At 38.2% G+C, this 14,202-nt stretch overlaps 1 protein-coding gene across 1 annotated transcript in view; it reads right to left on the bottom strand.

Annotated features, from left to right (window-relative positions):
* The window catches only part of LOC108570527 (ALK tyrosine kinase receptor), a 43,303-nt gene that overhangs the window by 11,572 nt on the left and 17,529 nt on the right, over positions 1-14,202 (bottom strand). Inside the window, exons 9-20 of the mRNA XM_017932400.1 lie at positions 11,767-11,861; positions 11,582-11,680; positions 11,311-11,491; positions 9,064-9,211; positions 7,980-8,129; positions 7,017-7,173; positions 5,556-5,747; positions 4,639-4,884; positions 3,701-3,802; positions 3,356-3,551; positions 2,522-2,801; positions 558-850 (exon numbers count right to left, since the gene is read on the bottom strand). Of these exons, the coding sequence (XP_017787889.1) occupies positions 558-850; positions 2,522-2,801; positions 3,356-3,551; positions 3,701-3,802; positions 4,639-4,884; positions 5,556-5,747; positions 7,017-7,173; positions 7,980-8,129; positions 9,064-9,211; positions 11,311-11,491; positions 11,582-11,680; positions 11,767-11,861 (2,139 nt within the window). The remainder of the gene's footprint in view (positions 1-557; positions 851-2,521; positions 2,802-3,355; positions 3,552-3,700; positions 3,803-4,638; positions 4,885-5,555; positions 5,748-7,016; positions 7,174-7,979; positions 8,130-9,063; positions 9,212-11,310; positions 11,492-11,581; positions 11,681-11,766; positions 11,862-14,202) is intronic.

Raw genomic sequence — 14,202 nt, forward strand, 5'->3', positions numbered from 1 at the left:
ACCTACACCCCCCAGAGAAAATCGACCACCAATCAGCAACTGGCCGAGCTGATAAAACCAAGGACACGAAGCAGAAGCGCGTCTTTTTTGGCAGTCTTTGGCAGTTGGTCGTACACAAAATAGTATTCGATAGTCACGTCGCGATATCACCTTAAGTATCACTCTTGTTGTAAATCAAAATAGTTGTTACAAAAAGCAGGTTCGTCTCAGTTCTAAGCATTTCACTCTGAATGAATCGAAGTGTGAATAAACTCGCGTATCGGTTCGGCACTTAAGCATCGAGCATTACGCGACCCGAACAGAGTTAGTCACTTTGGCTTAACCCTAGAGCGGTCTTCGGGTCTTTTTCGACCCACCGCCTTTTTATATTTTTAGTCATTTTTGCTATTATCAAGTTTACGTTCCTTAACATTATTTTAAACGTTCAAACGTTCGGAAACAAAAATTATTACACATAAGGTCTTAGGTCCTTTTTCACTCAAAAGTCTTAAGTGTACAGTCAAAACGAAGACCGCTCTAGGGTTAAATAGTTTCTTCTTGAAACGAAGGAAACTCACCAAACGTCAGTTTTCGTGGTGAATATCCCGTCCAAGAAACTTTCCGGCGGCATCCATTTGATCGGTAACATAGCCTTGCCGCCCTTCCTGTAATAATCGCTCCTGTAAATATCCTTAGCCATTCCGAAATCAGCGATTTTCACTATCCGACCGCGTCCCTTGCACGTAAGCAAACAATTTCTGGCAGCGATATCCCGATGAATAAAACGGGCCTCTTCCATATATTTGCAGCCGTTGGCAACGTCGTAGCCACACATTATCAGATCCAGCATCGTCAACGAAGTGGGCCGTTCCTGCCAAAACAGGAATATACGCATGCACCCCAATGATGACGAGCGCCAAAAATTAAGAGTGGTCCCTGTTTGAATTGTAATCCAGAACGACACATAGTTAACAGAAAGTAACGGAACTTAATATGAAAATTAGGTGCATAAATAAGCCTACGGGCAACGAGTACAGTGACGACTTCCGTTAAAATTCGGACGCTATTTAGAACAGTAGAACTTTTTTTTTTAAATTCGATCAAACGACTTGAGTTTTCTTTTTGTGAGAAGTTAGAGGGATTGGTATACTAGATAACGTGTAAGTACGGGAAATTTGGAAATAATTGCAATTTGTGGAATTTTGTAGATTTATGTCGATTATACACACGCTGAAAATTTTATAGAAATCTATTAACCCTTTCGACCCGATATCGATACCGCGTACCGACTCTGAGAACGTGTCACCGCTTTCCTTTCTTAATTTCTTAATTATTCAGTATGGTATATTAAAACCACAATATTGTCAAAGACTCAAATTCGATATGTTTAGGGCTGTTACTAATTATTAACTAATTATTAAATTTCGCGTCGGCCGTAGAAAGCGAACTGCTGTAAAAACGCCATCGAGTCGGAAGGGTCAACCCTTGCCGGGCGGTCTCAGGGTCCATTCGGACCCATGTGTAGGAAGAGTTGAATGTCGCCAGGCGTTGCGCGTTATCCCTCCCTGCTCCATACAGAACAAAAGACAAAAGCATGTTCGTCGGAAAGATGTAAACTTGAAGCACATTGCCAGTATTCACGTTAACATTGAGCAAACGATACGAGTACAGATGTAAAGCAGTGTTAAGGCTTCGTTAGAACCAGTTTATGTTATGGTCGTTTGATTGAAAAACTCATACTCAGTGACGAAAATAGCAATTTATTCGTATGGATCCGATTGGACCCTGTGTCCTCTGCACGAGGGTTAATGTTAGAACGATTAGTATACTAGACGACGTGTACGAGAAATTTGGAAAAAATTGCTGTTTGTGGTGGGAATCGCGAAGAAAGTTTGAAAGGACGTTGTTTACAAATTTCTTATCTGAGCTTTTAACGAAAATTTAAAATATACGTTTTGTAGATTTATGTCAATTGTATGCATGGTAAAAATTTCGAGGAGATCTGTTGATGCAGAAAAAAACGACAGGCGTTGAAACATTTCTTGCAGTTTATAATAGTTTAGTTATAAGCCGAAAGTCGTGAAACAGTGCGATTTTCATAATTTTTAACAGATTTCGATAAAATTTCCACGCGTACAATTGACATAAACGTACAAAACGTATGTTCTAAATTTTTATCAGATTACCACAAATTGCAATTTTTTCTAAATTTTTCATACACGTCGTCTAGTATACTAATCCTTCAATCTTCTCAAAAAATAAAAACTCAAGTCGTTTGGTCCAGTTTAAAAAGAAATTCAAATGTTCCAAACAGTGTCTGAAGATTAGCGAAAGTCACTGCACATAACGAAACAATGACAGGATAAATCAACAACCTTCTTGAGAAAAAATGTATGTATGATAGAAAAATTTGTAGAAAAAAATTAATTCGTCGATTTAGAACTAAGGTGTAATTGTAATATAACGTTGTTTTAAAAAACGATGATAATAAATACACAGAAGTTAAGGCGTTTAGTTACGTTTCTTAAGAGGCATTATTTACCGCGCGTGGTCTTTCTTCACGAAGGAAGTTCTTTAAATTTCCACCGGCAAGCAACTCTAACACAATGTACTTTGGATTTTTGTCGAAAGAGACCCCGATGAAGTGCACTATATTCGGATGATCGAATTTGCTCATTATCAGAGCTTCCATCATGAAATCAGTCTCGGTTTGAGGCCTCGACGAGGATGGTATAGTCTTCACAGCAACCGGATGCTCCTCGTTGCGTCTGTACTTGTAAATACCTTGGAACACCTCGCCGAAAGCACCTTGACCTAGGGGTCTGATTGAAAATACGGGTGCGATAATCGTGCTTCTCGTAATTGAATGTCAGTATTGAATTCTAATCGCTAGACTGCGGATTTTTATGCAAATTCGTTAGATTTTACGAATACAATTGGAAACATAGAAGGTAGATAGGCAATTGTTCTGTTCGCTGAATATTACAATGACCGCTATATTTTCGGTTTATTTGATATATTTTCATTATGTGCATTTTGCGACACTTTCGTGCCTGCAGATTTTCCACAAATGCATAAAAATCCTCCCTAATCAACCCTCCTTAGGCAATCTGGGTCTTCAAAGACCCAAATGAAATTTCGCCTCCGTGTTTCTTCGAAACGAATTCTTTCTTCTTCTTTTTTTTTTTTGAAAAAAGTTTCAAACGTTTCATTCAGCGAACAATTGTACAATGTAGCAGAGAGCTTGACAAGTACTGGCAGAATTTTCTCCGATTTTTCGAATGCTTGAAACGGTGAAAAAGTTAGACTTGAACGTAAACTACCCAGTTTGTCTAAGGAGTGTTAAAATTGTCGCTGAATTTCTATTTATACTTACTTCACCAAAGTGATATATTCACGAGGTATCTGCGGCAAGTCTTTAAAACTATAGAGATTCCCTGCAAACTCGTAGTTCGGATTGAATTCAGTCATCATAGTGTCGGAAACAGCGCGCAGCGACGTTAATTCGGTACCATTACCGAACATTACTTGTCGCCGCCTTAAAAGCGCCTTTCGATTTTGATAACGATTATCTATTGATAAAAATGAATCGTCTTTATACAATAGTTGAAGTATACATATATATCTACACCGTCGTTTATTTTATAATAATTCGTTTATTACCAATCTGTTACACTGAATTAGAATAAGAAAAATATTGGGAATTTAAACGGGTCCTTACAGAGTAGTAGGCAGAGTGCGGTGAAAGCAACGAGTAAGCCAATGGTTACTGTTATGAGCAAAATCATGAAGGTTTGGTGCGGACCCTTTGTATCATCAGCCACTGTAAAGAAAGTAATTATTTCGCGGTGAAATACATTGGGTGGAGGCGAAAAGAGAATTTTTTTTTTATTTCACAGTTTATACTGTTTGAGGCTTTTTATCATTCAACAGGATAAATTTCGTGAGCATTGCAGCTAGATTCGTCAAAGGTCTGGAAGATTCGCTGATATGAGATTCTGTATTCACTGATATCTGATTTGGTATTCACTGATATTAGATTCTGTATTCACTGATATCAATATTAATATTCACTGATATTAGATTTAATATTCACTGACATCAGATTCAGTATTAATATTCACTGATATCAATATTAATATTCACTCATATGAGTATTAATATTCACTGATATCAATATTAATATTCACTCATATGAGTATTAATATTCACTGATATCTTATTCGGTATTCACTATCTTCTTCAGTATTCACCGACATCAGATTCAGTATTCACCGAGATCAGCTTCAGCGAATTAGACTCCCGATGAAGCTACATATACACTACCGGCCAACAGTTCAGAATCACCTCCCACTTTTCATCGATATTAAATCTGCTGCTAATTTTTTATAGATTTGAAGCTTATCTCAATTCTACTTTTATCAATTTATCTCATATCAATTGATTCGAATGATAAAAAATTCTCAAAGTCGCTCGACTTTTTTCTGAGAATTTTTGTGTAAATTGCAATGCTCGGTGATTCCAAACTTTTTGCCGGTAGTGTATACCTGCAATGCTTGTGAAACTTATCCTCCTGGACAAGAGCTTCCACCCGAAAGCTTCAAACAGTATAAACTATAAAAGCCTCAATACGCTCATATATATTTTTTTAACACTTACTGACGCATGACCTCGAATTGTTACTCAAGAACCAGCCTGGAGGGCAAATACATTTTGTCTCGCTGAGGTACTGATCAAGAGCGACGCAACGGAAGTCGCAACCACAACCGCTAATAGCAGGAATAATGTAAACCTCTCCAGCTCCGTGATTTATTCCCGGTTGGAAGTGAACATGCATAAGCCCGCGACTGGCGTAGGAGAAACCACCTTCGCCATTGCTTGGTTCCTTATAACCGGTATTACCACCTAAATCATTACACCACACAATAATTTTCAAAAGTTCCATGAAATTTGAAAATTTACATTATCGAATTAAATTCAACTGCTTGCAGATAAATAATGTATCTATCCAGGGAAGATTCAAAATTTGATCTCAAAGTAATAGAAAAGAATTCGCAAGTTAATTAACACTGAAACAGGATAATTTCCTAAAAAAAAAAAAAATTCATTTTATAATCGCAATTATTTCTCAACTTGCTTTTCGCGTACTTATGGAAGGAAATAGTGAAATACGAAATATTCGAGCAACTAATTTAGCTACTTACAATTAAGAATTATAACTGAAATTTTTAAAAAATTTTACACGAATATTATTAAAATTCTACTACGTTAAAAATGAAATATCAACGAAACTAAACCACACAGAAAATAGAAGTACGAATAGTAACAATTCCTCGTCGAGACGATATTTCAATTTCGATTCCCAGTGTACCAAAACACAACGTGCCAATTTATCTCTACTGCGTAACTACAACAGTGTTCAACACTAAACATTCCATTACTCCAGTTGAAACTGTTCCGAATTTCAAACGCGACTGTAATCGAAAGCAACGTACAACCCGAACTGCAACTGTCCGCGATGAATTGTAAATTCGGCGGATCCGTTTAAAATTACGATTTAACACCGATTTCGTTACCTATGTAACCGCCGCCGCCGCCTCCTGTACGACATCCCCCGCCTCCGCCCCCGAATCCTCCGCTTCCGTGACTCCGATTTCGTGGCCCGCAACCAATTCCTCCTACGCCACCCTTAACTAGGGGCGCGCCAGCGGAAGTTCGTTGATCCGAAACTTTGCTCGATGACCCATTCCAACCGCCGCCAGGTCCACCTGCGCCGAACCAAATTTACGTAATTAACACAGTTTCGAAGCGGTTGCACAACTAAATTGATGCGCGTTAACTGGAGCGCGAGGCACGCGAAATAACCCTTAAATAAAATTGAAGCGTTGTTCGTTAATCTTCGGCTGGAAATTTTAGAGAACGTGAAATTAGGAATTTTCAATTGGAAACTTAATCTGGTTATTCGTATCGTCTTTCTAATTTTGTAGAATGTGAAATTCTTTTTCCAGTTCACTATGATCATAGAGAAATTACGTTGAATGCACAATTTGTTTTTTAAAAGTAGAAATGTACAGGGTGTGTCAGTTTTTTGTATTTTTGTTGCAACTTGTTTTACGAAGCTTCGCGTTAATGCTCGTGGTTGTGGCGATGAACTTTCGAGCTTCGTGGATGTTTGCACGATGTTGTGCCGAAGGACCACCCAAATGATTGGGACTTGTAAAAATTGATCTATGGTATCGCGTGATGTGAGCTGGTTGCTCCTTGGTTCTCCTTGTGGTTGAGCGACTACTCGACGACTCAACTCTCCGACGTCGCGTCTCGGGCGTCCGTGAGAGGGATTTTTCTTGGGATACGCTGATTGGTTAATGGTTAACCAATGGCTAATATCGTCTTTACCGCCCTTCCAGTGCGCCCTTAGCGCGCTGTCACCTTGGAAGGGTGGGAACGTCCGTGAGAGAGATATTTCTTGGGACACGCTGATTGGTTAATGGTTAACCAATGGCTAATATCGTCTTTACCACCCTTCCAGTGCGCCCTTAGCGCGCTGTCACCTTGGAAGGGTGGGAGACGGTCGCGAGGGGTGGGCGGAAGGTCCCAAAAATCTGGAATTTCCTCGGGGTGACTAATCGGCAAGCGGACCGTTACATACAGATGTGCCGTTCGGAAATTCGTGGTTTATGGTATGTTCGTAGGCTATTGAGCGCGAAGGACACAAATTACTAAAAATCTAGCAAAGCAATTCTAGTGACCCTCGCAGGATGTAATTAGACCCGTGCAAGCAATAAACGAAAATCCTCAACTCAAAAACAACCGTTCCTGTCGATCGTGCCATAAACCGTTTCTACAGAAAACCTAACACTTCGAACGACTGAAAAAGTTTGATCGAAAAGAAAACTGGACACCCTGTATATGTAAGTAGGAAGTATATTTTTGATTAGATAAGATTCTAAGGAAGAGGTTAAAAATAGTAACGATGAAAAGAGGTTGAAACCGGTATAGACGTTTGTAACATTTATGCGTTTATTAATATTATTTACCTGCTCCTCTGGAGAGAACTGTACCGGAAGAGGGCTGTCTTCCGGAAGGTGCAGGTCCCTGACCGTGTTGCAGACCGTTGTCGACAAATTGTCCCAATCCTAAACCACCACCACCCGCGGCGATAATTAACGGATGCTGGTCTCCGTTGTTTTTCAACTGTAACGCAGAAATAACTGTGACCAAAGAGTAATCTGTGTTGTATGTTACTTTAAGGGGTCTTCCTACTGTGACGGGTTTGAAAAAATCAATTTTTCTTTTTTTGCTTTTTCTTATAGTTTAACATCTGGAAAATATGTCCAGGCAGTTTTCAAGCTTAATTCTAAAAATTGACAGAGATATACGCCTTGAACGAAAGCGGTTTTGTACAGTTTTAAACTGTAGTTGAAACTTTAAACGCGTCTTTCTCGAAACAGCATTTTTGAAACTGGCTGGCACGATTACCAAAAAACGAGAAGTCCGATTTACTCGAAATTTGTCAGGTATATTTAGTAGATGTTGCTTTATCGTCTGAACTAGAATTGTGCGAATATTTTCAAGATTCAGTCTTTGCGGTTAAAAAAACAATCACTTTTTTGCTAAAATCGAAAGCAATTTCTTCGAAACCTTGCCGTTTCTTTATTTCTCGATATTTTTTTATTATTCCAGTTCAGAAGATAGACACACGTCTACAGACTAAGAATACGTTCGCATTTTGTATTTTGGATAAGAGTACAACGTCTGATATGATGTCAGCCGTCGGGAAGGATATTTTTCAACGCGCTCTCTTCACGCCGGTCCTATTTCACAACAAACGGATATTTTCACTCGTAAAAAATATTTTTGCGTTCTCAAAAGACGTTAGAACATACACAGAAATTTGCAAAAGGATACGTGCAGCACTTGCTTCGTTTTAAATTTCCGAAAAATTCAGTTTTCTTCAGCCGTCACAGCAGGAAGACCCCTTAAGAAATCCTTTCGCTTACTGTAAAAACGTAAGTTGCACCTCCGCCGCCACCTCCGCCATCCTCGATCTTAATTTTCCTCACTTCGTGTACTTTCGAGGAAGATCCTGGAGGAGGAGTCGATCCATGCGTGCCGTCTTTCTGGCAGATATCTATCGTTGATCCTAAATTCTGCAAATTTCATTCGCAATTTGTAATTAGTGGAAATTCCTAGGAAAGGGACAGCAACAAGTTATCAGAAATACAGCAGAATTTCGATAGTCTGTCAGATTATCGGAATTCTATTGTATCTGAAATTTTAATCGAACGTTATTATTAGGTTGTCCGGAAATAAATTGCGGTTTCCTGTTATGTCATATTTAGGGCTTTTCTATACTATATATTTAAAATTTATGTTTGTTAAGTAATATACCATTTGAACGCGTAGACGTCGCTCTATCATATAAGCTATACACTTTTGTTTTTTACCGTCGTTTGTTCCGAGTATAACTTAAAAACGTGACAATGGGCAAGAAGCAAATTCGTACCATATTTTTGGATGAATTTAAATTAGGACGTAAAGCCGCGGAAACTGGCCGCGATATCAATCGTGTATTCGATGAAAGCACAACTAACGATTATAATGCGTAAAAAGTTATTTGTTGAACAACCAAGTTTGGTAAACAATAATGCCCGCCCGCACGTATCACAATTCACGATTCGGGAGATACACGAATTGGGTTATGAAACATTAAAACACCCTCCTTATTCCCCCGACTTGTCCCCTACAGATTACCATTTTTTTAAACACTTCGATAACTTTTTGCGAGGAAAACTCTTCCGCAATAAAGAGGATGCTGTAAATACCTTCGTGGAATTTATTAACTCTAGAACTCCTGATTTTTATTGCAATGGAATTGGAACTCTTGCGAAACGTTGGAGAAAGTGTATAGAATCTAATGGAGATTATTTCGATGAAATAAATTCATTCTAGGCAAAACTACGCGTCTTTAAATCTCACGTACAGAAACCGCAATTTATTTCCGGACAACCTAATATTATTACTTCATATATAATCGAGATTGATTTTATTTTTATTGTATTCCACATGACAAGTGATTCTTACTTTAGGACACGCATCAGTTCCTGGCTGTCCAACCATGAAATACAGCTGCTCACCCTTTTTTAATTCAATTACACCGCGAACAAGTGCACCCAGCGTGCTTCCCATACCGCTAGATCCTTTTCCTCCACGAGCACCCATTCCGATCAAACTGAATTCATGAAACAAATATTTTTCTCCTTTTTTTTTCTTAAATATGTAACGACGACGTTTAGCTTGCACCGTTTACAGTGGGTGATCAAATTAATAGAGTCAACTGCAAAGATTTGACGATTTTGCATTTTAACCCTTTGCGGACGGGGCGGCTCGAAGCCAAGGCGTTCCGCGGGGCCGAGCCGATGTCGCGGTAGTCGTTTGAAATTGCCAGCGCCCATTTCTGCCTACACGCTAATATCGTTCATAGCACTCCAAGATGTCTAGTTCTGGGTTTATCGGTCATAGCGACGTGCTTACGTGGGACACATACATATATGAGTGTTAAGGCTTCGTTAGAACTAGTTTATGATACGGTCGCCTTTAGACGCTATTTTTGAAAAGGCAAAGTTTTACCCGTACCTGAATAGGTGGTAGGTGACCTTAGCATTAGCTAAATTAATTTTCTGTCTCTCTCAATAGCAATTACCGTGTCGTAAACTTTAGGGAACCCAAGAGTCGGACGGCCACGGTGACCCGATCAACGGTACCGCGCTGACGTCACCCTGGGCCTTTCCCCGTAGGGGTGAGAAGTCGCTCATCACCCCCGCTCCGAATCCTTCCCGCTACCTTTCCACAAATTCCATCCACCAATTGAATATTCGCATTTTTGTCACCCCGTTTTCCACTTCCATTCCCCTGTCAACCAATCAGTGCCATCACCGATGCTTTAAAAACACGCGTAAACGTGTCTTAGGGATAGTTAAGAATAGTCAATAGTAAAGGGAACACAATTGCTAAGAATAATAGAAGAAGAGTTATTATAATTTTATAATTTATAAACGAACTCTAGTCGGCACATCACGTGCAATCTCTACAAAGCTCGATAGGAATCTCATTGAGATCCGATCACGAGCGCTAACAATGAGTCTTTCGGCCCTATAAATTGTTTTCGCCAAACGCATGTATGAGTTCCTCGGCCAAATTATATGCGGCGGTAGTCCACAAAGGGTTAACGATTAATTTTTAGACGAAAGCCTGACGATAATCTAATTTTTAGATATCGATTCTGGCCTGTTTCAAAACTTTTTCGTCCTTGCGACTTTGGATCGCCTCAAGGTCGTTTCAAAAACATATGCTGAACTTGATTTTTTCTGTACTTTCGTAATACTGAAACGAAAATATAGCATTCCATTTAAAAAACACGAGACGACCTTGGAGGTAAAGAAAATTTTGTTTCAGTGTCATTCTACGTAAAAAATGATGATAAAAGTCTCCTTACATTTTTGTCCTATTTTTGGCACTTGTCGTGGGGCACCCCCTATAGTAAATTATTTAAAAAAATTGAAAATATGCCCAAAGGAGTCACAAGGCGGTAATTGCAGCAAAAAGTGTATTGTTGCTTCTCAACTGTGAAAATTTAGTGGACAATTGTGAATTAAAAAATTATTCAGAGTAAAAACCTCGATATTGTAGGCAAAATTTAGGGTTTGGGGCGGCCCACGTGGTCGTCAGCCGCGCCGATCGGGACGGTGGCCAGGTTTATGGTGCCGATGTGACCGTAGGTAAGACGTGCCATAAATCTGGTCACCAGAAGTAAAGGACGGAAAGCGACGTTCCCCGGGCGAAACGGTTTTTCCGCCAAAATCGCGATAGAAGGGGAACGTCGTAGGGGTACGTCCGAAAACAGCCCTAATTGGCGGAGAAAAGAAACGCCCTCGTCAAGGGAAGGTTTAAAAACGAATAGCGTGAGGAAAAATAGTGTGTGTGTAAAGCGAACTTGGAGTGAGAAAAGTACATTGAAGGAGCGTGGCTGAGAATAGGACTCGTGTCCGTGAAGAATAAACTATTAGTTATTTGTTAGAAATAAACTGTCTCGTCTCTCGCCCAAACCTCTCTCCATCCCGGACTCACCCTACAATATTATGATTTTCTTTCTGCACAAACACAGAAACATGTTTTTCCTATCGTGGCTCTAATAATTTGATCACCCGCTGTATATTGTGGTATACATATTTATTTCTTCGAGGAACTTCAGTGCGTTCGACGACCAAACATTGTGCGCTTTGTAAATTACGAATAAGTCTATGGAAATTTTTATCTACGATAAATTCTCACGTGTAATATCCACCGCGTGGCGCAGTCCATCGTTGAACACCGTTTAAGTTAAATAAACGAAGATCTTCCGCTCCTGGCGAAGGTACCATCAATTCTATATCTGTTCGATTGTATTCTTCGGCGCATTGTTCAGGTGTAGGACCTATTCTACCACTATTTCCGCACGTGGTAATTCGTATTACTGGAAATAGGCAAAAAGTGTGAATTTTACAGATACTTTTCGAATAAATGTTAAAGTTAACAGTGATAATTTTGTTAGAATACACGGTACCAGTTTCGTTAACAAAATCTACGTGCTGATCCGGGATTTTCTCCGAATCAATAATAGGATTGTAGTAATTGAAATCTCCCACGACTTCGGGAGGAACTCCTGATAAAAATAAAGCACACTTGTTAAATGAATATTTGTTAAAACAACTACATGTAATTAGATCGATTAAAAGTTTCAAGGTTTACCAATGCCAAAACATTCCGGGCTCAGAGAAAAGTCATCGATCGCCACGTCGCCTTTTGACGAGTAGCTTCTGCTTGCACCGAATTGAATAAAATATCTAGGTGAACAGTATACGCGTTATACCATTTGAACGAAGTAAAAAATATGCAGAATAGATCATTTTTCGAGGTATTAACCTTCGGACGCCGGAGGCCGGGTCACTTTTGACCCAAAATTCAGAAGCTTCAATCATCGATGCGTTTGTTATTTTAATCGTAATATTGGATTGTTAGGGAAGTTCGTAGCGAAATTTAAGCCGTGTTACCTCTGTTTCTAATTGTCACAGCGATAAAAGTTAAACGGTATTTTTCTCGACAGTTGAAGGCGAATCCAACTCACTGCTCGAATAATTCGTAAGGTGAACGGGGGTGGATATTGTAGGATCGGGGCCTCCACACCCAAATAGGAAACCTCGAAGGGAGAATAGAGAGGGAGTGGTTGGCGTAGCGCGCAAAGCCTCGGCTTGGTGAGCCAGCCGAAGGTCCTCAGGTTCGATTTCCGTTGGGTCCCTCAATATTTTTCCCTAGGTTCCTACAAAATCAATCATGTTTCATAAATCGTATCAGCACAAGGTTTATACTAACAAAGAAGAATGGTTTTACTTTCTCAGTAATGAAGCACACGTCGAAGACATGATCCAGTGCATGAAATGTTAAAGTATGAGTTCAGGAAACTTGCGGAGGAGTATTAAAAGCAAACAGAAATTTATTACTGTCCCAACTGTGAATGAAAAATATGTTATTTAATAATTATTAATTTTCGTCGAATATTTCCTTCCTTATTTGTTATTGATGAAATATGATTTAATATGAGATATGAATTAATATGTTACTTTTTAAATGTAATATTTTTCAAACGATTCCTATACTCATCCATATTTTTACTAGCATTCGCAAATTTAGTATTTTTAAAGAAGGTACCCAAATCATGCCTGTCTCATGATATCAAACAAAGGCTTATAACAAATTAATCTGTTTGCAGTAAATTGAAAAATTGTTAGACTTGTTAAGCTATGTGTTTGCAACAGATCAAACACAGAATAAGATACAAACGTAGCTCTAAAAGAGAAACATAAGTTATTTATTACATACAACCGACAAACGTTATCTAACCAATCATTATTCACGCCATAAACTTTTCTTTTAAAGGGTTACGCCACCTTGGTGACGTCAAAAAGAAAAAAGATTGAAAATATTTTTTCCAGTAAAATGATACTTTGAACTTTTAAAAATAATATGCGAAAGATATTGAAAAATATGTCGTAGTAACAAAAATATTACTCTGAAACTGAAAATATGTATGTTGAATGTAGATGTGGCTGATCGAGAGCTTTCACCTTCGTCTTTATTAAGCCTTAGATCATCTTTGTATAGAGACATAAAACATTATAGGGATAATTTATGAAGATTTCAGAGTTTTCAAGTAGTTTTCAAAATATTGGAATAAAGAGCCAGCAAAAGGTCCATTTTCTCATTAGAATGTTATTATTTCTACAATTTTTGGAATTTCAAAAAATTTTTTAATGTTATTATTTCTACAATTTAAAATATTATTTCCACAATTTTTGGAATTTTAAAAAATTTTCGTATTATACGACAGAGAATACCTTTAACCCTTTTGCTGCGGCACGTGGAAGACGAAAAATTCTCGCTCGTGTGCTGGACGAAACAGTTATTATTCAACGCTGGCTTAAAAATAAAGGTAACTATGATTGAAAATCAACTGTATCGTGATAATCAAATGTGTGATGCGTTCTGGTGTTATCTTACTTTCAATCGACAGCGATATTTTACTTGCAAAGTGCGAAAATAAATTAATAAACTGTACAGTATTAGATGGGCGTATATGTACGCTCTTCGTAGCGAAAGGTTTAAGGATAAGAAGATCGTTGAATTCTTGTCTCGAAACTACATATCGACAAATCACTGACGTGCTTGTAAACGACGCCATTTTCTTCCTTACAAATATACGTGCATAAATAAACAAAAATGTTTTTTAACGCTCGTAAAATGCTTTATGTACTGTTAAAAAAGATATCCATTTCAACCGAACACTTAAACTTCTTCTAAAAAAATTTATAATTATTCAACACCTTGTACGTGTCCATTATGTTTGTTATGTTTAAAATTAGCGAAGAAAAACAAATGTATACAATAATTGTATTCAATTTCGCATATTTTAACGTTTAGTTTATTGTTGAATAAAAACAATAAAATAACCATTAGGAATTTTTTACAATTATCTGTGCCATGAAATACATAATACCTAACTTAAGATAACCTAATCTATATGTAGCGAAAGAAATTTCTAGTAATTCGGTTAACAAAAACACTCTTTTCTTCCAAATAAGACGAGAATTTACAAATTCGACGAAAAAAATTCGAAATTTCGTTCTGCAT

Source organism: Habropoda laboriosa, unplaced genomic scaffold (assembly GCF_001263275.1).
Source record: "Habropoda laboriosa isolate 0110345459 unplaced genomic scaffold, ASM126327v1 scaffold61, whole genome shotgun sequence".
Taxonomy (NCBI): domain Eukaryota; kingdom Metazoa; phylum Arthropoda; class Insecta; order Hymenoptera; family Apidae; genus Habropoda; species Habropoda laboriosa.